Source organism: Malus domestica, chromosome 08 (assembly GCF_042453785.1).
Source record: "Malus domestica chromosome 08, GDT2T_hap1".
NCBI classification, from domain to species: domain Eukaryota; kingdom Viridiplantae; phylum Streptophyta; class Magnoliopsida; order Rosales; family Rosaceae; genus Malus; species Malus domestica.
In genome coordinates this window covers 1742225-1764568 of record NC_091668.1, presented here as the reverse complement: position 1 = coordinate 1764568, position 22344 = coordinate 1742225, and the positions used below count along the sequence as shown (strand labels likewise).

At 35.4% G+C, this 22344-nt stretch overlaps 2 protein-coding genes and 2 long non-coding RNA genes across 5 annotated transcripts; 2 read left to right on the top strand and 2 right to left on the bottom strand.

Moving 5' to 3' along the window:
* Nucleotides 1–2231: 2231 nt before the first annotated feature.
* Nucleotides 2232–3460, bottom strand: LOC139198215 (uncharacterized). Its single transcript, XR_011583519.1, has 4 exons — nt 3324–3460; nt 3153–3226; nt 2741–2794; nt 2232–2449 (listed from the first exon to the last, which is right to left on the bottom strand). It is a non-coding gene; the product is annotated as an uncharacterized lncRNA (long non-coding RNA).
* Nucleotides 3461–4390: 930 nt separating this feature from the next.
* Nucleotides 4391–5536, bottom strand: LOC103440349 (uncharacterized). Of its 2 annotated transcripts, none has more exons than XR_011583517.1 (5): nt 5395–5536; nt 5147–5281; nt 4924–5042; nt 4692–4814; nt 4391–4518 (listed from the first exon to the last, which is right to left on the bottom strand). It is a non-coding gene; the product is annotated as an uncharacterized lncRNA (long non-coding RNA). The 2 variants fall into 2 exon arrangements; XR_011583518.1 differs by having other exon boundaries at nt 5147–5308; nt 5395–5488.
* A 104-nt stretch (nt 5537–5640) lies between these two features.
* LOC103440304 (mitogen-activated protein kinase homolog NTF3) lies at nt 5641–8144 on the top strand. The gene is made up of 3 exons (XM_008378978.4): nt 5641–6002; nt 6088–6515; nt 7190–8144. Exons 2-3 carry the CDS (start codon nt 6093–6095, stop codon nt 7883–7885), a joined length of 1119 nt encoding a protein of 372 aa, XP_008377200.3. The 5' UTR covers nt 5641–6002; nt 6088–6092; the 3' UTR covers nt 7886–8144.
* An 11946-nt stretch (nt 8145–20090) lies between these two features.
* On the top strand, nt 20091–21783 carry LOC103440305 (bZIP transcription factor 44). Its single transcript, XM_008378979.4, has one exon. The coding sequence runs from the start codon at nt 20864–20866 to the stop codon at nt 21332–21334; it is 471 nt and encodes a 156-aa protein (XP_008377201.3). The 5' UTR covers nt 20091–20863; the 3' UTR covers nt 21335–21783.
* Nucleotides 21784–22344: the final 561 nt, after the last annotated feature.

Here is a 22344-nt window from a genome sequence, read left to right as displayed (position 1 = left end):
TCTAAGTGCAGCCATCTCAGCACTCGAGTGCTTGGACCATTTATCAGAGTTATGAATTCAAAGAGAAACCTTAATTAGGGTAACTTTCACATTGATTGAAAGGATAGTTAAATTAAGTGAAATTAAAAGTAAAAAAATCTCATATTTTTGTAAAATGTGTCAAAACAACGTCGTAATCGTTCCAATGGCAAAGAATACTCTAGGAGAACCTTATTTTACCTAGAAGAAGAGGGGGCGAGCTGGATTTGGATTTGGGAAATAGACAATCTCATATTGTTCTTCCTGTTTGGAGGTTGTGGGGCCGCATCATCAGCTACCAGGGTGTCAGTCATGATTTGGATGCCACGTGCTTCGGGAAATGGGAAAAATTAGGGAAAAGGATTCGGCGAGAGGATCCTTTTGTTGGAGATCCGGAGGATTCCGTAATCATGACTGTTCATCATAAATCGTATGATCAGAAATCATTTTAAATTTAAAATTAACTATAAATATTACTTAACGAAAACTGACCGCACGATGTAGAATGAACAGTAATGATCATGGGATCCCCAGGAAAAGGATCCGGCGAGAATCCTTTTCCGAAAAATAGGCCAACACAAGGAGAGAGGATCCTCGTTGGATCCTCCAATTAAATCCATTCATCGTATATTGTACGGTCAGTTTTTGTCAGGTACTGTTTATATTCAATTTTAAATAATAAAAATTACAATGATTTTTTACCACACAATGTACGATAAACAGATCTTCAAAATCCTCACAAAGAGAATCTAACAAAAATCCTCTGGACAACACAAGAAGCAAACGAAAAGATTCCCCTCAGCTGGACTTGCTGTATATCACCGTTGTCTTGATGTACCTCGAGTATGGATAGTTCTCCAAACATTTTGCAATGAACAAGTAACATCTGTCCTTTTAATTGAAGTTTATCTTTTCTTTTGTTATCTTACGAAGAATACCATATTTTACAACGAGATAATTCACCCGCAATAGAAACATGCCACCATATGAACCAGCCAATGCACAATTAAATTAAGAAAACTTTAACGAAAAGCATCCGGTACTGTTCACTTTAACGAAAAATCAAATTTTTACACTAAAAAATCAATTTTGATACTATTCACTTTACCCTTTATTTTGTCCTTATCATTAAAACTCAAAGTTTTCAAGCCATTTTCATTAGTTTTCCTTTAAATTAATATCGAACTCATCTTATAAGTCTATGACTGAGTAAACGTCCTCCATTTCCATGTTAACGGAGAGTTACATTTTTTGAAGAGAATTTCTAATTAGAGATTCTTTTAGCATGTTTCGATGTATTAAATGCATTTTAGTTTTTAGCCGTTATATTTTTTGTTTGAATTCAAATAATTAAAATGCAATAGAAAAAAAATTCAATGCATAAAAATATACTAGAGCATAATAAAATTCGGAGGGTAAGTGTTCACCGGTTATTCCCTAGAAAATTCCTGATTTCTTGCGAACAAGGGAAAACCTAGGTTTCATTACCATGAAACTTAATATCATCTTTAATTTAAGAATTCCTTTACTCTGTTTGGTGAATTAAATTTTCCTAAAATCAATATAGAGTATCGTAAACTCGAGACTACAGGACCTTATACGAGGTGAACGCTCTGAATCAACCGAGAGTACACACTCATTATATCCTCAAGTATAATTAAGAAATTTTAAGATATTCGATGAATGTTTATTACTTAAAATATGGTGTCCTCTTTCTTCTACTGCATTGAATGAGAATTCATTCCAGATTATGTCTATATCTTTAATTAATCCAAAGTTCCTTCGCTGATAGGAAGGATTAGACGGGCGATTAGACACGATTCCCGTCGTTAATAACCATTAGTCAAACTAAAGCAAACCAATATATTCATCACCAAACAGAAAAAGCAACGAAACCAAGCATCATATTCCTAAAGCAAATGTATCTGTGCATAATTGTTGATGTCAAAGATTATCAAGAATTTGAAATTTGAGGGCAGCAGATACCTTTCGTCGGAAACTTTATACGTAGATTAGCTGAATCGAGTAAGTGGCATCCGGGTGCTTTCTTTAGTATTAGCCATTTGGAATGAGCACACGATCTGGACGGCATTTCGCTATCGGCTATTCCACGGATAATCTAGAGAAAGATGAGTCCCATCATCCAAGTTTCCTTCACACCACTTCTGTTCAGAATCTCAGAGATGGTGATATGAATCAAGTTCTCCCAAAAAGACATCGAAACTGCGCAGTATATATACCCTAATAATCTCCAGCACACAAGTATTAAAAATAATTGAACTTGACATTTTTTGTCTTGATGCAAGTCAATCGAAACATTCGCTAAAGCACAGAGAACTCAACTGGTCAGTTTACTAGCCTGATTGTGACTCGTGTATTGTGTCGATGGGCTTCCAATGTGTTCCCCTTTCTGCAGTAGAGGGCATGCTCCCTGCTGATACATCAGAGTCCAACGCCCAGTTGCGTCATGTCATTATAATTAACATCAATAAGTAGAACACATCCCTAAAGTTCTACCACATTGCAGAAAGTTATATTTTAGTGAGTCAATCATGATAGTACACAGAACAAAGATTCAATCTGATTTGGTACAAGCAACTAGCTCTATTTTTTGATCTGGTGTAAACGAAATAAGCGATAGAGAAATAAAAATCAAACATACTAGGGTGATGAGATATTACAACCCAGCAACGTAGGAATTTGAGTGTGTGGCATATCTCACCCATCGATATGGATTGTAGCTCTTCCACTTCTTTGTTATATGCAAGTACTTTACCTGTATCAAGACAGATGAAGAAACACAACATCTTAGAATAACTGAGAATACATGATTATAGACGTATGAAAAATCAAAAATACAGAACTGGTTCGCGTTGTGAGTTTGATTCTCAAATTAACGTCAACTAACTCACCTAGATGGCTAATGTAGAACCTAATTTTGAATTACACATAACATTCACTTGTAGGACACGAGTCAGTTTTAATTTGGTAGCACTGCTTACGTAGACTTCCAGCCCTTGTTTCTACACAATTCTAATAGCATTAAGAAAATTTAAGCTCCGAGTTTGTACCATAGGTCAACAGAAATTGGATGCATCCGGTTAGGTCCTTAGAAGGTCAAGAGAAAATCTTACCAGAAGCCTTGAAGGATTGACCATAGGTATTGTGAAGGTCATGCTAAGAGGTCCAGCTTCTTTGGTAATATTTCCTGCATCAGTACAAATGCAGAAACAAAGTAGAATTTACACATAAATGACATTGAATATGATACAGCATTACAGGCTCCAAAATAAAATAGTGTATACCAAGTGATTCCTGTGAAAATGTCAGCTTTGCCTGTAATGTAAGTTCAGATCCACCAACAATCTACAATGTAAGGCACCTGTTACTAATTTCGAACACTGAAGCAAACCCATCAGTTGTGTTTCCAACCGCTCCAGGTTCCAACTCAAAACTAACCCTGATGTAGCCCAGAGCGGACAAGATAATCGGTAATGCAAATATGGAAGCAGTTTGAAAGATTAAGTTTTTCCCCATTCTTGCATGTGGCTGCCTAAAGATTTATCGCTGAGTAAAAGTTCATCCAAATTTTCTAAAAGCTGTCCCAAGTTTGAACTGAAACATAATAAATAGTGTGTAATATACAAGGGCCAATTCCATGAAACATATTAAAGAGGAGAAAGAAAAGGAATAATTTAGGAGATGAATTGTCTGCCTAACTGGAATTGCTCCACTGTTGTTGATCCTGTCAATCCTGAACCCTACTTGAAAGTATCAACGTTTACATAAGAGTTCCTTTATATGCTTTTCTATATGGTTAATCATAATCAACGATAGAGAAGTTCAGTAAATCATATATGTGGAGTTGCTTATAAAAGTATAACATTATCATACATTAATGATCAATGGCTAGTTTGGTAATGTATAGGTCAAATATCTACAAATAAAAATTAACAATTAAAGTCTATGCTCTTCAGTCAACAGAAGCAAAAAATAAGACAGCTGACCAGAAATCCAACATTAATTTTGCTCTAACTCGAAGGTAGGCATTTGCTGTATATGCTGGCAGTGGAATCTGCACAAGGATTTTATCTGCAATAATGCTTGAGCGGAAATCAGCCTAACAAAACATGATTTAGATGGAATCAGATGTTACTATTTTAAGATACGAGAATTTTTTGAACTTTTTCTTCACCTTAAGCAGTCCTGTTTCTTCAATTAACGCATTAATACGAAAGGGAGGCTTGAACTCCTGAGTGATGCGGTAATTCAGAAAAGGAAATTCGCCATCTGCTGGTACCTATTAAACAGTGGCGTGATCTATTAACTTTAGCACTAACAGAACAGTAGTTATATCTCCATCCTCATGAAGTACTGCAGACGATTAAAAATTACAGTATCTCAATCAGACTCACCAATGTAAGTGTTCTGTCAACATCGAAACTATCAAGATGTACAGATTCGTGGAAATTACAATCGTCCAGTATAACAACCCCGTTCCTAAAATATAATCCGTTGGAAGAGGCAGCATAATCAGATTAAGAGGGCAATGCTACTAACAGTACTGACATCAAATCTCACAGATCACACTCAATCCCAGCAAACTATTAAAGAAAGACAGTTCATGAAGACCACCGACATCCTAAAAGCATTTTCTACAGCGGAATGATTACCATAGGCTGAGCCTCCACCTCTTCCAATACTCACTTCCTCATTAAGAGCAAGTCAAATTTCTGGATTGCTTGTGAGATAACTCTTCAATTGGATGGTACCATCAATCTCAGAAGTGTATATCCCTGCAAGAACAACATCATAGTAATCAAAACAGCTCAAAATTGATTACCACCTGGGGGTTGTGACGCCAACAAGAAATTAAAAATGGCGAGACAAACACGAGGTACTTACACTGGAACTGAATGTAACACTCAATTTCAATTACGTCCACAAAAATTTCCTCTCTTTCTACCTCCACGCTCATTTGCATCAACAGATTTTGCGATTGTCGTCACTGGCATTCTCTTGGCCTGATACCAACATGCAAGTTTAGCAAGTCAATCAAACCATACAATTCAATCAGAACCAACCAAAAATACTACCACCAGAATGCAAATTATCATATAAATAATACCATTAAAATTCCAGCAGAACCCTTAGGCAGTTACTGCCCAGGATCAACCACAAACGTCGCCGTCGCCGTCGTCCTTCCAGACCTTCACTTTCCGGAAGAAAACCTCCGCGGTTCCCTTCCGAACTTCGCCGCGATCTGCATCAAATTTTCAAAATTCGAAGCCTGAAACCATAGAAATTCGAAAACTTTGAAAATTCGAAAACTTTGAAGAGTCGAATCAAATGCGAGCGAGTGAGAGTGAGACTTACAGCCGCGGAAGACGATGCCGTCGCCCCTGTCTCTGCAAAAGCTCGAAGCTTCTTCTTCCTTTTCGAAGCTTGGCGCTCCGGCTACAGATTTGGCGCCACGTTTTAAAGTCACGAGCCGATCACGTGACTCCAACGAGACGACGACGTAGCGGGGCCGTTGAATCCCCGCCCTGCACAAAGATGGGTCCCGCCGATTAAAAATATCCGTCGGTCTTCTCGCTAGCGTTAAAAGAGCGAAATCCGGTGGGAGATGCTGCGATTCGTCATCCATCGGACAAAAACACGAAATAAATAATAATTATATTAAAATAATAATCCAGAAAATATTAAAAAATAATTAATATCCGCATAATTGTCACTAGCTCTTCCCCCCTCTGCTCTAACCGCGACGAGATCACGAATCCACAGCTCTCAGCTCGTCAAACGCCGATATTTCTACGCACCCAGATCGGAATCCGAGTTCCCAATTCCAGATGACTTGATTCGGTGGCGAAATTGGAACTAGGGTTTGTGTCGGTGAAATTGGGGCAAGTTTGCGGTGGATTGGATGAGAATTGGGACTGATTCGGACGTGGGATAGCGGAGTGGATGGGACTGGACTGAAAAAGGTAAAATCTTTCTGTTTGTTTGATGAGAATCTGAAAGCTTTCTGCGGGAAAAAAGAAGAAATTAATCGAATTTGTTAATGTGAAGGAAAAATGGCGACGCCAGTGGAGCCTCCGAACGGGATCGGGTCGAAAGGGAAGCATTACTACTCGATGTGGCAGACGCTGTTCGAGATCGACACCAAGTACGTGCCGATCAAGCCGATCGGGCGGGGAGCGTACGGCATCGTTTGCTCGTCGGTGAACAGGGAGACGAACGAGAAGGTGGCGATTAAGAAGATCAACAATGCGTTCGAGAACCGAGTCGACGCGCTGCGGACGCTGCGGGAGCTGAAGCTGCTGCAGCACCTCCGGCACGAGAACGTGATTGCCCTGAAGGATGTGATGATGCCGATTCAGAGGAAGAGCTTTAAAGACGTGTACTTGGTGTACGAGCTCATGGATACCGATCTCCACCAGATTATCAAGTCCTCGCAACCGCTTTCGAATGATCACTGTCAGTATTTCCTCTTTCAGGTAATGTAAATTGATTGTTTTCGGATTCAGATTATCTTTCGCTTTGTTTTGTTAGTGAAATTGTTACCAAATTGGTGATTTAATCCGGTATGAACTCGTACTCTCGTGCATATATTGTCGAATTTACTTTGCTATCTTGTCCATTGTTGGCTACTTGGAAGATGAAACATGTTTGCATTTTGGAATGCTACATAGAAGCTGATACTGCAGAACACTTTTGATAGTTCTCGCTTGGTTTTATGAAAATTCGGAGACAAGACCGCAGCACTAATGTTGTTGAACATAGAAGTTTCAAATAATTAACGTAACCATGCTGGATTGTTGAACGTAGAATTATCGTAACCATGCTGGATTGTTGGGTGGTGCTACCGTTTCTTTCATCGATTTGAATTTGAATTATTGATTTGGTTTAGACTAGGGCTTTTAAGGGATGAGTATGATGGATGGATTGAGCTGGTGGATTTGATTTTACCGTGCTTCCTTTATGCCTTTCGTTCTTTTTCTTTTTTCGGAAAAACCCTTTTTTGTACTTCTTGTTGTTAATTTATTTCTTTCTACGGAATTTGTCCTCCATTGTTTCGAATTTAAAACTTTTGGAGAGGATATGTTCACAGTTGTCTTTCGTGTTAATCTTTTTTTTCACTTGTACTGAAGAAAATAGAATTTCCTTGCAGCTGCTTCGAGGCCTAAAGTATCTCCATTCTGCAAACATTCTCCATCGTGATTTGAAGCCTGGAAACCTTCTTATCAACGCAAACTGTGACTTAAAAATATGTGATTTTGGGCTAGCACGCACCAGCACGGGAAAGGACCAGTTCATGACCGAGTATGTTGTCACTCGTTGGTACCGTGCCCCTGAGCTCCTGCTCTGCTGTGACAACTATGGAACGTCGATTGATGTGTGGTCTGTTGGGTGCATCTTTGCTGAGCTTCTTGGCCGGAAACCTATCTTCCCTGGTACAGAATGCCTCAACCAGCTCAAACTCATAATTAACATCCTTGGCAGCCAGAGGGAGGAGGATCTCCAATTTATAGACAATCCTAAGGCAACGAAATACATAAAATCGCTGCCCTTTTCTCTGGGGACCCCCTTAACCCGCCTTTACCCTGATGCTCATCCTCTAGCAATTGATCTACTGCAAAAGATGCTTGTTTTTGATCCATCAAAGAGGATTAGCGTCACTGAAGCACTCCAACACCCATACATGGCCCCATTGTATGATCCTAGTAATAACCCTCCAGCCGAGGTACCTATTGATCTCGACATAGACGAGGATTTAGGAGAAGAGACGATAAGGGAGATGATGTGGAGGGAAATGCTTCTTTACCATCCCGAAGCTGCTACAGACAATGCCGCGGTGTTTTCCTGATCATCTTCTTTCTAGCTTCGTTATGTAGAACTTTGAAATGCGTCTTCCATTCCAATAATCTTGAAGCAGCATGCTTCAGTGGGTCGCTCACGCCTTCAATAGCTTTGTTAATAATAAGTTACGAGCAGCTATGAGCCTGAGCCCTGCATATGATTGGCGGCGTTTTAAGTTTGTATATATGTGTGTTTTTGTACGTCTATGGAGTCCGGAACTGGTTTCCTTTTGTAATTAACGAAGATACTATTTTACGTCCGCAAAATTTTGTATGATCGACTGAAATTTTACCATGGAGGCATGCTATCGAGACACCGATGTAGTGATACTTCTCCTTTCACTGTTCGATTAGTTTCACAGTTCAAAATTAAGAAGTGATTTCCATGCTTCAATGCGTATTCCTGTTTATCGAATGAATCATAAAAGAAATGGAGGTCCATAAGATGTGGTCCGTGTGCTGTCCTAGTAGAGAGACCCATATGGAACATTCCTGCGTATACAGGAAGACGAGTCATGGTATACGCGCTTTGATAGGTGGTGCGTATACCTTCAGTACTAGTCACTGTCGGGATCGTTTTTCCTTTGTGAGGAATGAGATCGACTTAATCGACTTAATGCACTTACCTTCCGCACCATCTTTAATGTCCCCCACATTTGGGTCACAAGCGTTGCGTGATTGAGCTTGGTACTTAACATACGTAGACGTCTATGGCAAGCACAGTCGATGTGGGATTACCAGATAAATGACATTGGGTTTTATTTGTACCCTTTTCGAGGCCCGAATTGTGTTTGGGTTGGAGTGTCTCCTTCTTCTTCAAGAAGGCTTGGGCCAATTTCCAAGAAAAGGGCCTGTCCGTTTTAAAACTCATGGTCTACAAGCATGCTCCTCACTAGTTATTTTTTACGCGCACAAGACAATTTCAGTTATTCACTCAAGCATTTCATCGAACACTTGGTGAGGTTATTATCTTCAATCAAATTATGTTGTGCACATATCAACAGATATCGACGTATGCGGAAATAATCTGGTGAGTGATATCGAGATAATTTGTTGGGTATTATTGACGCAACCTGTCGACACACGCTTGCAGGCATTACAACGAATGCTTGGTGGGTACAAAAAGGATATGTATCAAACATTTGGACGGTCCTTGTAAGACCTTCACATGTATATCTCCCGAACTCTAAGTGGTCCTAACCTTGGTCCCAATATACATATGTCCTTAGTATTTGACTTTGTCGTTCGCTTTTATTACATGAATAAATTTTATTTTTTTTGTCAAACGATAGATTTTGTTAGATTAGTTCTTAGATTAGCAACCGACGAGGTTTGAATCCACGTCATCATGCAAGGACTTAACTCATTTCCACCATTGTGGTAAATGACCACTTGCACAATATGTATAATATTTCATCTCGTGACTTTTGTTTTCGGTACCCGTATTAGTTTTTCGTCGCTAATTAAAATACATGCCGAGTCGGCGTCGTGTTTCATGTGGTGATGTTCCCATGAATTAAAAAACAATGCCATATATGAGAAAGGGACGATTAAAGCAAGATTTTTCTTTTTTTTTTTCTTTTGTATTTTTGGTGGAACTCTTTTCTCCTTTTTCCCTTTTTCAGAAAATTGAGAGAGTTTTAATTGGATGAGAGTGAGTGTCGTCCTTCTTTGACACACAAATTTCTTTGGAGTTATTGGTCTCAAAACATCCATGCAAAAATTAGGCACCACCGACATTTTATACCCTTTAATCTGTCTTCGTCTCCACCAAAGAATTTGGGTCAATTCTTATTGGTTCTTGACGTACGTCCAACCAACCAATCACCTTTCAACTTTTCAGCTACCAAACTAACCTACCTAGCTAGCTAACTAACCATGATGCTCACATGCGTAGAGATTCCATAAAATAGTTTCCACCTATTCTGATAACTTGGAAAATTTTGATGTTTCACTATAAAATCAGGTGGCGATATAGAAGTTTTTCCAACTTTTTGTAAAGACATGAAAGGTCGGTCTTTTAATTTACTTGACATATAATTTACACTTTTAACACATTTTACCACTCTCATAACGTGACCAATAGTGAAACAATTACATTCAAGATCTTGTTATAGAAATACTAACCTAGCTAGCCAACTAAGCATTATGTTCATATGTAGAGATTCCATAAAATATTCAACTATTATAACAACACGAGAAAAAAGTTGAGATTTCATCACAAAATCGGTTGGCAATATAGAAGTATCTTAACTTTTTATAAAGACATGCAAGGTCGGTCCTTTAATTTACTAAGATAGAATTGACACTTTAACACATTTTACCATTCGCATAACGTAACCAGTCGTGTAATAGAAGATATAGATAAAAAAAATAGTGAAACAATTACATTCGAGATCTTGTTATAGACTCTAAGACATGTGCTAGACGTGTTGATTAGAGAATGAACAGAGGTACATTGACTCATATTTCAAAATAAAATCACCTTTTATTCATGATTTAATTAGGTTTTTGGGTATTGAATTTCATTCTTTTATACAGATATATTTATAATTCCAGCCGATCAAAATAGAAGAACCCACTAGTTATTGGCAGACATTGGAAGACTGCACGGGAAGGTTCTTGCGCATATGCACGACTAGATCACTAAGTGTTTCATGCATGCATACATATATAATAATTCTATAGATAATTAGGATAATTAGACCTAAAGTATATTAGGCGATTTTGTCATCTTGTTCAACTTTTATATATTCTAATATTACGTCCACCGTTTTGATTGACTGATTGCAAGGGGGAATTTACGAAACCTTCATCTCACAGTTCATCACTAGCTCCTTCCACTTCCCAGCATATATATCAACTAGGGATTTTGTGTCGAACCCTAGCTAGTTGCAGCACCAGAATATTAAACTAATCACTGATTAAGAAAGATAAATCATGACATTTTTTTTATAAATGTTTAGAGAGAGAGGAGGCTACCCCATCTCATCATTATGGTATCTCACAAGTCTATTTAGAGATTTACAGAGGGGTGATCTTAACCCCTTTTTAAAGTTTTTACCGATTACTCACCAAAAAGGATTGCCGGCAAAAGAACCCAAACCTAGGCATTGGTCTAGTGAAAAGAACAATCCTTACCAACTCAACCAACTCTAGTTAGCAAAACAACACATTTTTTCCCTCTACACATTCATGTTCAATTATATTCGTTGTTTTCTTTTGATTCAGTCAATTAGAGGACTAGAAACCAAGAAAGGTATGTAGAAGAGATTACCATTATCATTTCTCAGTAAGAACTATGAGCCAATTAACAACAATAACAATCAAGCCTTATTTCATGAAGTGGTGTCGGCTATATAAATCCATAATGTCATTACACTTAATTGTGCACCACGTCTTTCCTTAGGATTCTACCAATGATGAACAAAAACTCCTTATTCTGCAAATAATAAACTCGAAATCTGGAGACGTGATTGCTTGCAAGCAAAAATAATTGCCTTCACAACGAAGGCAGATGCAAGAGTATTTGATGGACAAGTAAGTGACCCTAGTTTTAAGGTTGGTAAGAGGAGTGCAGAGAAAGGTGAGACGACAGCACTACAAGTACATTAGCCTACTTTATACTCTGAAACTCACTACTTTAACGTACACAACTGATCTTCCATGCTTGATCATGGGCTTATGATATTCACGTGTAGGAAACCCTAGCTAGTAGCTTCTAATGATATGCAAAATTAAAGGAGAGAGCCTTGAAGAGGATTTCTTCACCAACACATATGAATTTGTATGTTGTCCAAATATAATTATAATCACTACTAATGTTCTTGCATGAGGTTATCAGTCATTCTACGTTGCAGTTAACTGCACTTGCGGATATAAAAGACAATAAACCAACAATCATATGAATACATTCTAACAAATATAACTTTACCATATCGATAATATATATCAATAATTACAGCAACATATGAAGGACATATCGACAGCATCCGCATGTCCATATTTTCTTTAAAGCAGTCATGAAGACTAGATGATTGATAAGTCCCAACTTTTTTCTAGAGACTTATACTCACTAATGAAAGAAGCACAAGCACCAACAACCTCAAATGCTAAGGAAAGGCAGAAAAAACCCCACAAATAGAACAGATGCTTGAATCAAGACTGTTTCAATGTTTTAATTACTTTATTTTTATTTTTTAAGAAAGAGTTTAAGCAGAAGAAAAGAAAAAAAGGTGAAAATCATGGCTGCAAAAGAAGACCAAATAAAATTTGTTTCGGGGCACCCCTTTACAAAAGGCTGAATTACTAGACCCTACGAACCAACTACCACTTTCTCTCTCATCTTTCTCGATCTCTCTCAAGATATCTTGATCGATACCTGATAACAAAAACAAAAAAAGAGAAGCAAATATGGTGCTTGGAGTAATGTTGGTTGGAGAATCACGTCTCAAACGATGCTGATTGACCTTTTTAATTACGTATTGGCATCTCTCCCAAACCTTTTCCTCAATGTGCTCCATCACGTAATTGTTTTTGCTAAAAGACAGAGAATTCTGGCAACGAAAACTCAAATTTAGGTCCACTTGATGGTAGTATATGACAGAAGAAAATGATGGAAAACAGAAGGCAAACAAAAGTAAACAAGGAGTTTAATTGCGTATCTGCTTCATATTGATTAATTTTCTTTTTATACAAACGATAGCGTTGTCCGTCTGACAAAAAAAAAAGTGTTTAAAAGAAAATCAAATACGAAACCTCGAGTACGAAGATGAATACTGCTAATCAACGGAATTACAAACCCATCACAATTAACTTGTTTTTCTAGAATGAGTAAAAGGATACATTGCCACCAAACTATTTGTACACACACTACACTTGTGAATCCAACCCAACTTTTTTTTATGTACACAGAAAGTTTGTATGGTTCATTACGACAATGGTCTATGACATTGTTCTCGTGATTATCATACTTTCTTCCATGAACTCGATTTTTATTTTTGTGTAATTATCCAAGGATGCTACTCATGTCATTTTAGTTCAACAAACTTCTATCTATGTGGCGCAATTTGAGAGGTAAAAAGTCAAAAGTAATAGGAAAATGTACTAGTAATGTTACGTAGATCAAATTTTTAGATTAAATTTGTAAATTATATGATGTGTCAACAATAAGAAAAATTACCAAAAAATTAAGGACAACTCATTTGTAAGAGAGTATAAAAAAAAGGGTCATGAGTTCGGCCCATTCACAAGATCATTGTTTGATTATTTACATATATATTAGCCCAGCGAACAATAGGAGTAAACTAAGTCGAAAATGTAGCAAAAAAATTACAGAAGTGTTGCAGTTAATATTTAATTAGGAACGTGATTGTATAAATCATAATAGATTATGTTTATGAATCCTATTTCATACTAAATTATGTATCTGGGCAAGTAAAACCCGTCATATATACTATAAATAAAGACACAAAACATGAAGAATATCAACAAAAACTTCTTAAGCCCTTCTTTCCTGATCTCTATGCCGATCTCCCTCTCTCTTCCCTCTCTAAATTTATACTACAACAAAAACTAAAGACTCGTTACTTGTAAAGAGCATTTGAATTATTTAATTGGCTCCAAAAGAATTTCCAACAATTGTGGGCATGCATTTTGCATCACACGAGTAAGAAGCTTTCAGCTCAAAGACCACATCCCACTTTCTGCCCATCCAATCCACAACAATTAGCCCTCTATTACGCATACGACTCTCACTAATCCATTTTCAATGTATTCCAAATGTTTCTACAAAAATTCATTAATTTAAAGGTCAGGCCAGTATAGAAGGCATGCAGTTTGATTTGGTTTTTTAGCTAAAACGTTATTTGAGCGTGGCACAACTCTTTAGTTCGATAGAAGTAGTTTTTGAGTTTGCTAAATCATCTTGATTCATCTGTAAAAAATTTGTCAATATCCTCGCTAAGTAGAGATGTTGGTTTGACAAAAATTCATTAAAAAAGCGATCACATGGTCCTTCAGGTGACAATTTAAGGAGGATATTGACAAATTTTTCACGAAATGATCAAATAATTTACGCTGAACAAATTCAGGGATTACTTTTATTGATTTTCAATGTTAAAGATTAAAATGAAAAGTTATGTGAATCTTAAAAACCATTTTGGCTAAAAATCCTTTTGATATACACTGCTACTGCATCGTGATTCGTGTCTACCATTGGCCCGCTACTTCATTAGAAAAATAAAAGTCGGTTGAAATGTTAATATATATTAGTGCTTTTTGTAAAGTATACTTAATTATGTGTATTAAACTACTAATTAATCATTAAGTTACAAACAGACACAGTAATTTCAATGCTCCTGTAAAATATTCGACAATAATCTCGTCCCTTTGACTTTGTTTAATTCCTAGACTGGTCCCCAAAATCTTGAATGTAATACAATAATATTTACAAGATCGATCTAGTACAGTCTGCAGTGCATCTAGGTATTGACCAAAGGGCAAATTCTCGGATGTAATCGGAAATAATAATAGGTTTTTCTCTCTAACTTTATCGTCAATTGTATGGCAGAATTCCAGAAACTAAAAAGAAGTATTATGAGTTAATGTTTAGGATATGTATAGTGTTAAATCAATCCACATAGTTGTGAGTGAATTGTTAGTCACAAAGATCCTTTATCTTTATAGGGAAGATGCAAAAACAAGAAATACAGTAAAGTAATTACAAATGGTGAGGTTGATATTCCAGCGCTTGCAGTTGCAGACAATAATATGGCGTACTAGTGCTTCTGGTGGGCACCAAATGACAGTAAAAATAATGGTGCAGGGGACGAGAGAGAGTACACCCTATGAGTTCGAGGCACGGAAAAGGAAAAAAAGGAACAAAGTAGGGTGCATGGTGGGGAGAGAGCTGGGTTCCACTCTCACCAGAGAGGAACACAGAAATTAGGGTTTCAGGATAAAGTTAAAAGAGACTTTGGATGTGATCTTTAACTATGAATATTTTTTTATTGAAATCTTGTTGATTTTTAAATTTTGATCGAGATCCCTGAAATTAATGTGATAATTTATTTCTATGTACGTTACTATATATTTTTTTAAATTAAAAAATAGAAATTTTAATTGTTTATATAAATGAGATTTTAAATAAAAAACCATAATTTGTGGGATTAAAAATATTAAAATATAAATATACTATTTTATGTGTGTTTGTATAAACATGGGTACATTCATCAAAATTAAGCAAAAAAATTATTGTATAAAAACATGGGTACATTCTTCAAAATTACAAAAAAAAAAAGATATTAGGTTTAATAACATTAGTAAATTTCTTCGATGAAACTTGACATGGATACATTTTAAAATCAAAGAAAAAAGAATGTACCCATATAAGTTTAAAAATGGATTAGAAAAAAATTGAATAGATTTTATATAAAAAAAAATGATACATTTTACATATAACAAATTGGTATATTTAAGAATGAGTACATTTTAAGATTAAAAGTTTTACATGAATGGGTACATATAATTAGCACGGGTACATTTAGCAAAATAAAAAGTACAAATAAAAAAATATATGGGTACAAATACAAATAAACTTTAAAAAACATGGGCACAAAAAGAAATTAATATACGGGTACAAATTAAAATTGAAAAGAAAATTGGTACAAACTAAAACTAAAAATATAAGATAAAAAAATTTAATAAATATAAATATACTAATTGTAACATTTTTAACATTAAATGAATATATTTAGAAAAAAAAAATATTTTATTATTAAAATAATTAATGATGTTATTAATACCCAAGGACCTTGATCAAAAATTGAAAAGGAATAGGATTTTAATCAAGGGAGTTTTAACGAAAAGCCCACGGTACTGTTCACTTTAACGAAAAACCATTTTTTAACACTAAAAAGTCAAACATGGTACTATTCACTTTACCCTTTATTTTGTCATTATCATTAAAACTCAAAGTTTTCAAACCCTCTTCATTAGTTTTCCTTTTAATCAATGAAGTAGCAAAAGGAATGATGAAAACCTAATTTCTCCTAAAGTTAACCTGCTCGTTGTGGCCTTTGGGAGCAAAGAGAGCACCAAATAATCTTATTGGCTTATGTTGGCGTCTCTCATGCCTTATTCTGATTCAGAGTGAAGACCTCAATTTTTTGCTTTGTCAAGGTGTGAATTGCTACCCATCAATTGGGTTAGGGTTTTCCTACAAACCGGAGGACTTAAGGCGTGTTTAATTTGACCTTATAGGAGGATAATGAATCATTCATTCACTTTAACTCACTCTTCATACAACCAATTACTTTAACGCTCTGCTTAGTTACATGCCAAATCACTTTTTTGCTTTGTTAAGGTGTGAACTGCTACCCACCTATTGAAGACCAAACTTTATAACTTATTATTAAAAGCCGATATTTTTCCTTCACTTGCAACGTAAGATAAGTGTGATAGTAATTTACAACGATAAAAGATCTTACGTGTGATAGTAATTTACTACGATAAAATGAAAAAAATTGAGGTTCTACCATAAATCAGTTCGCAACATAGGGAGTAACCCAACTTCCTTATAAACTCATACGAAGTCCCTTCTCTCATAAGTGTAAGATTCATTGTCAACAAATATTACACTCGCTAAGTGTGTATATAGAACTATGGTTTAGGAATAGAACTATATGGGGAGAAGCTTCTTACTGTAGTAAACTCGAGACAGGAATAGGACCATCGTACATGGACCATATATGCACTGTATAGGACTTCTTCAATATTTCACTGTCCTTTTTTAGCTCCAGATACAAGCGGAAATACACTTTCCTTTCGTGCAAGAATAATTTCATTTTACTGTAGTGGAACGAGATTCCTGCTCATAAGTGACTTGAGACCATACACGCACCAGATAGCTAGCTAAAATAGACAGCGCTTCATTACAAAAAGGAAAAGTGAGGAGGACACCAATCCGATGGAAAATTTTCTTCTGATCTTACAATGATCCCTCTTTGCAGTGTACGTAAATGATAAGGTTTTCTTTCTAATTTTAACCCTTCAACTTGTGTATCTTTTGCTATTTTATTACATTACTGTGGAGCTGGCAAATTGTCCATGACAATGACAAATTGATATGAAAGTGATGCCACGATCCACATAATCCAGATTAAGATAATGCGATATACAGATTAAAATCTTGCAGGAGAGAATAAATCTACCATAAACAGCAAGAATTCACCTCAATCATTGTTGTTGGAGCTTAAAGTGTTGTGAGTGTTAGTCGTGTTCATTGCGATATTCCGGAATGACATCGTGGTCCCTCTAGCTATAAGGGCATGAATATGAATAAAGAAGAAAGTATTGTTCCTACTATTAAAACACTTATAAAAGTTGAAATATATTTAGCCAGATAGAGACACACAATTTGAATTGCACTAACATTTCGTTTATATTCTTCTTTCGTCTTTTTTGAAAAGAAATAAAAAAATTGAACTATCAAACTGTGGAATTGAATTCTACTACTGCTAATAATACGACATACACAAGGTTCTAAAATGCATTAGGCACTAGTCAGGTAGCGTCAAAGGCCTAGCACCTAGGCTTTTAAGTGGGGGCTTAAGTTTTTATTTTTATTTTTAAAAAAATTTTAGTTAAATTTATGATATACATATAAATAAATATCTACTATTACTTAAAAAATACATTATTGTATTAGGACACATAAATTACAAAATAGAATGATATATAAATTATAATTAATGTTCATCCAACTGTCCAACACTACAATTTATTGAAAAAATAAAATGTAAAATAGAAGTTAATTATCTATTTTCTGTTTATGTAAGAATTGTGACCTAAACAGTCTAAGCGGGCTCCTAGGCGAGTCTAGACGGATTAGATGGGTATCTAGGTAGGTATATGCACCCTTTCTTATTTTTTAATAGCTTAGGGATTAATCGTGGCCGTGATCAACCGCTTAGCTCCTAGGATGCCCTCGATGAAACTTCCTTTTTGTTTTTTTTTTTAACAATCGATATTATCTTTACTAAAGATAAAGAGGGATGAGTTTAGCCTCATAATAGGTTAGCAATAATATGATCAAATTCATATTTGGTTAGAATCGAATTTAAAACATCTCGCTTACAAATGAAGATGAATATTATTTCGTTGATGCTATCATTAGTACTCAATAATAACGCACTCGTGCTATGAAATTCTTTCTCGTGAACTCCAGAGCATTCATGAGGAAAAGAAAAATGATCAGCAGCAAAAAGAAAAAGAGTTTCAGAAACGCCAAGAACATTTTAGAGAGAGAGAGAGTGAGAGAGGGAAAATGTTGACAGAGTGTTTTCTCGACGAACCCTTCTATCATTGGTTAATTATAAAAACGAGTAAAACTACACATGTCAAGAATCTCTTGGTGCAAATAAAAGTAGGGTAACACAGAGAAACTAACTATTTAAATAAAATGTTAAAAATTATTGATTATAAAATTATTATTTACTTAATATGCTTATTTATTTATTAATAAAATATTCTTTATCAACCAGAAATCAAAGAAAATAGTATTCTACCATTCCATGCATAAACTGAAAGAAATATCATGAAAATAAATTATAAAAGTAATTTTTTGTTGTTTTTTGTTTTCCCTCGCCGACATCTGATCATAGTTTTTTACTCTTCCACTCTCTCCGTCCTACTTTTTTTCTTTTTCTTTTTAATTTTAATTTTCATTTAAATAAAACTCCTTTAATTCTATTTTTAATCGTTATATATGTTGTCGGCCTATTTAACTAAAGAATTATAAAGATATGCGGAGAGGGAGCACAACAAAGAGGAGAGACAATTTGGTGAATTGTGAGATATGATTTCTCACCTTATTGTGCTTTATTTATAGTATTGTAGAAGGTAAATTTCGCATATTTAGGTATTAACATACAAACAGAAACTATCTAAAATATATCATAGAATTCCAATAAAATTTACACAAACACATTCATGGTTAAATTTTTAAATTTAAACACATAATTTGTAGGGCTTTTACATGGTTGGAAACGAAGGAGACGGGGTTGACGATCCTTTCAGATTTGAACCCAACATAAAATATTTTTAAAAGACGGTATTGTCCTTGTCCTACTACTTTTATACCACCTCCGTCCCTGAGATTCCTTCTGCTACATTCAGGTGTCACTTGTTCCATTATTTATCAATAAAAAGGGCACAACCTGTCACTTGCTACCAAAACGGATAAATCCGGTATATGACGGTGAAAGAGAGGTAAAAAGTACAAAATGTACAAACTAAATAAACAAAATCATCGTTTGTTTTTTTTTTTAATTATCATTCGACCCGAAAATCTTTTAGTTGATGCAAATGACCTTTTTATTACAATGGTGAAGAAGAATATTGTCTTTGCATCACGGCGTAAGTTGAAACTTCGTCGACTTTTTAATTTAACATTTATTATTTGACAAAAATGAAAAATCTTTTAATTGATAATGAATCCAATAAAATTGACGATCTATCATGAAGTTACTAATTGTTATTATAATCCATTACCTGTTCAACACAAATAAATGTTAAAATATCTCTTCTGACAAAAAAATTGTTAAAATATATCTAAATCAATAAATTTAAAGTAGTTAAATGCTGATAAAAAATTAATTGTAAAGATTATGACATTTATATAGTAAAATATACTGTCACATACCGGGTAGTTTTCTCAATTTCTCAACCCAAAAATAGAAAGAAAAAAAAAACATAAAATGGGTCATTAAATTTTTATAGAAATTTTTTTTTTATGAGTTTACTGCTCACCAGCTGGAATTGGACAGTTCTGAAAATCTCGTACATACTTCACATGCCTCACCAGCTTCTCCCCCAACAAACCCTTCCTCATTTGCGGGAGAGAGATTCAGTTTGCCGGACACGGTATATTCATCAAGTGTAATAATACAATTATGATAAATTTTATTTTTACAATTTTAATTAATTGTATTATTATATTTATTATACACATTGTGTTTCCAAGGCATTGAATAATTTATCTATTTATAGAGAGAATATATTTACTCATCACTCTCATTAAATGATAATAATCATCATTATTTTTATCATCGTTAGATAAATTTAAATTTTAAAATATGTATAATAAATAGACACATATTTTAAAATTTAAATTTATTTAACAGTAATAAGTAAGGTGGGTAAAAATGCACCCATCTGTAGAAGAGTTGGGACGAGATTCCAAAGCCCCTTACTTTTCCAACTTTTTTCTTTCTATTTTTCTTCATTTTTAATTTTTTAATCAATTTTCCAATTTCTTTGATTTTGCTTTTGGAATTTTTTATTGCATTTTCCTTCTATAAATTGACCCCTCAATTCCATTACAAACCTCTTCCTCTTCTCTTCTCTTCCTCCTCTTTTGTTTACAGATCAGTCTGAGAGCATAAATTCTCCTCCCGAGTTCTTTCTTTCTCTTGAGGGCCGAGGCTCTGTTGGGTTTTCTTCCAAGAATTTCTGGGTGTTTTTTTTTAGCTTAATTTTGGGTTTTTGCTGTTGAATCTTGGGTCTTTGGATTCTGTACCCAAAACCCATATATTTTCTGATCCAATTAGTCTTTGAAGTTGAAATCTGAATTTAATCTTGTGTTTCTGCCCAGATTTATTTCTCTGTTCCGGAAAATAAAACTCTGGAAAATTAAATGCTGAAAATCTGGATCTTAATGTTTGAGATTCATGTCGCCAGTTCTCAGTGAAATCCTCCGTTCCGGGTTTATGGTAGATTCCTCCCTCCGGCGCAGAACCCACCTCGTCCAATCTTTCTCCGTCGTCTTCCTCTACTGGTTTTATGTTTTCTCATAAATCGGCTCCCCGCACTGCCTAATACCTATATTATATATATAATCGCCCTTAATTATCTGAATAATTAGTATTTGGTTCTTCGTGTTTAGGGTTTAATCTAAGTTTTTATATAAGTTTGCATATATTTCTATGGCTTCTTCAAGCGGAAATTCCTCTGGTTCCACTCAGCTTCAGAACTCTGGCTCCGAAGGGGATCTGCATCATCTGGTGGATCAAAGAAAGAGAAAACGGATGCAGTCGAACCGCGAATCGGCGCGGCGGTCCCGGATGCGGAAGCAGCAGCACCTGGACGATCTGACGGCGCAGGTCGCCCAGCTGCGGAAGGAGAACAACCAAATCCTGACCAGCATAAACATCACCACCCAGCACCACATGAATGTCGAGTCGGAAAACTCGGTCTTGAAAGCGCAGATGGCGGAGCTCAGCCAGAGACTGGAGTCACTCAACGAGATCCTAGGTTACATCGACGCCGGCGGCGGTTACGGCGGAGACTTTGAAACCACCCCGGTTGCCGATCACAACAGCTTCATAAACCCTTGGAACATGCTTTATGTTAACCAACCAATCATGGCCACTGCCGACATGCTTCACCAATACTAATAACTAATCAATGGCAACAATGACAATAGAAAATTTTACCTTTAACCAGAATGTCACTGATTCGGTATTTCAAAATCTTAACACATTATTATGTATTTTAATTATCTCTAAATCTCGTTTGGTAAAATGTTATTGGTTTTAAATATTGTTACAGTGACGTTCCTGATGTAAGGTAAGAGGGGGTGATTGGTCAATTCGTTTTGTTGCCTAGTCTTTGGTGTTGGTGGTGTTTGGAATTGCATCATAGTCTCAAATGATTGGAGGAGGAAAGAACAACTTGGTTTTGTTTATGTAATTAGGTATTAATATTAGGAGAATCCAATATATGATGATTGTGATGGAAATGGGCAAAATTGAGAGGGACCAGAGGAGTAGGTTCTGGAATTTGTAATGAGTATTACGGTGTGAATTGCTAAATTATCAATGTAAATTTCTCTATTAACTTTAAATGTCTTCACTTGTTTGTGTATTATTTTTATTCTGACTTAAACAAGTATCAACACACAAAATGTTTATAAAATAGATCCAATCACATCCGACCTACCAAACGAGCCCTGAAAGTTTTGGTTGCTTTCGTAGAGTATGCAAGTTGAAACAAGTAATTAGAACACTTCTACACGTTATTTAGTTTCTCCAATGGTCTATTACTTGAATTTTCAGTAATTTAGCATTATGGTGTATTATTATTGGCACTATAAAATCATATTATTCAGTCTTGATTTATTGATTAAGGACGTGTACATTCACAATTTATCAATAATATTGTGTTTATTTATTTATTTAGGTCACAGCCAGTTAGAAAACTAAACACTTTTATGATTTGAGTGAGTTTTGCTAGGACCAGATTTCAATGACGACCTAGTTAAAAATGTGGTTAATATATATCATGATATGGAGTGGTTAAGTCACCAATAGGATTACATTCGAGCACTTCTCTGTGTGCATGCATGTAGTTCTCTTGGTTGAAGGATTCATCAATTAAGTTTATCTGAGAGATCTTTTGTATGACT

Bases quoted from the DNA above. Each gene is read 5' to 3' on its own strand.
- LOC103440305 (XM_008378979.4), top strand. From the start codon at position 20,864: ATGGCTTCTTCAAGCGGAAATTCCTCTGGTTCCACTCAGCTTCAGAAC.
- LOC103440304 (XM_008378978.4), top strand. From the start codon at position 6,093: ATGGCGACGCCAGTGGAGCCTCCGAACGGGATCGGGTCGAAAGGGAAG. The intron at 6,516-7,189 runs GTAATGTAAATT...ATTTCCTTGCAG, and splicing joins GTCAGTATTTCCTCTTTCAG to CTGCTTCGAGGCCTAAAGTA.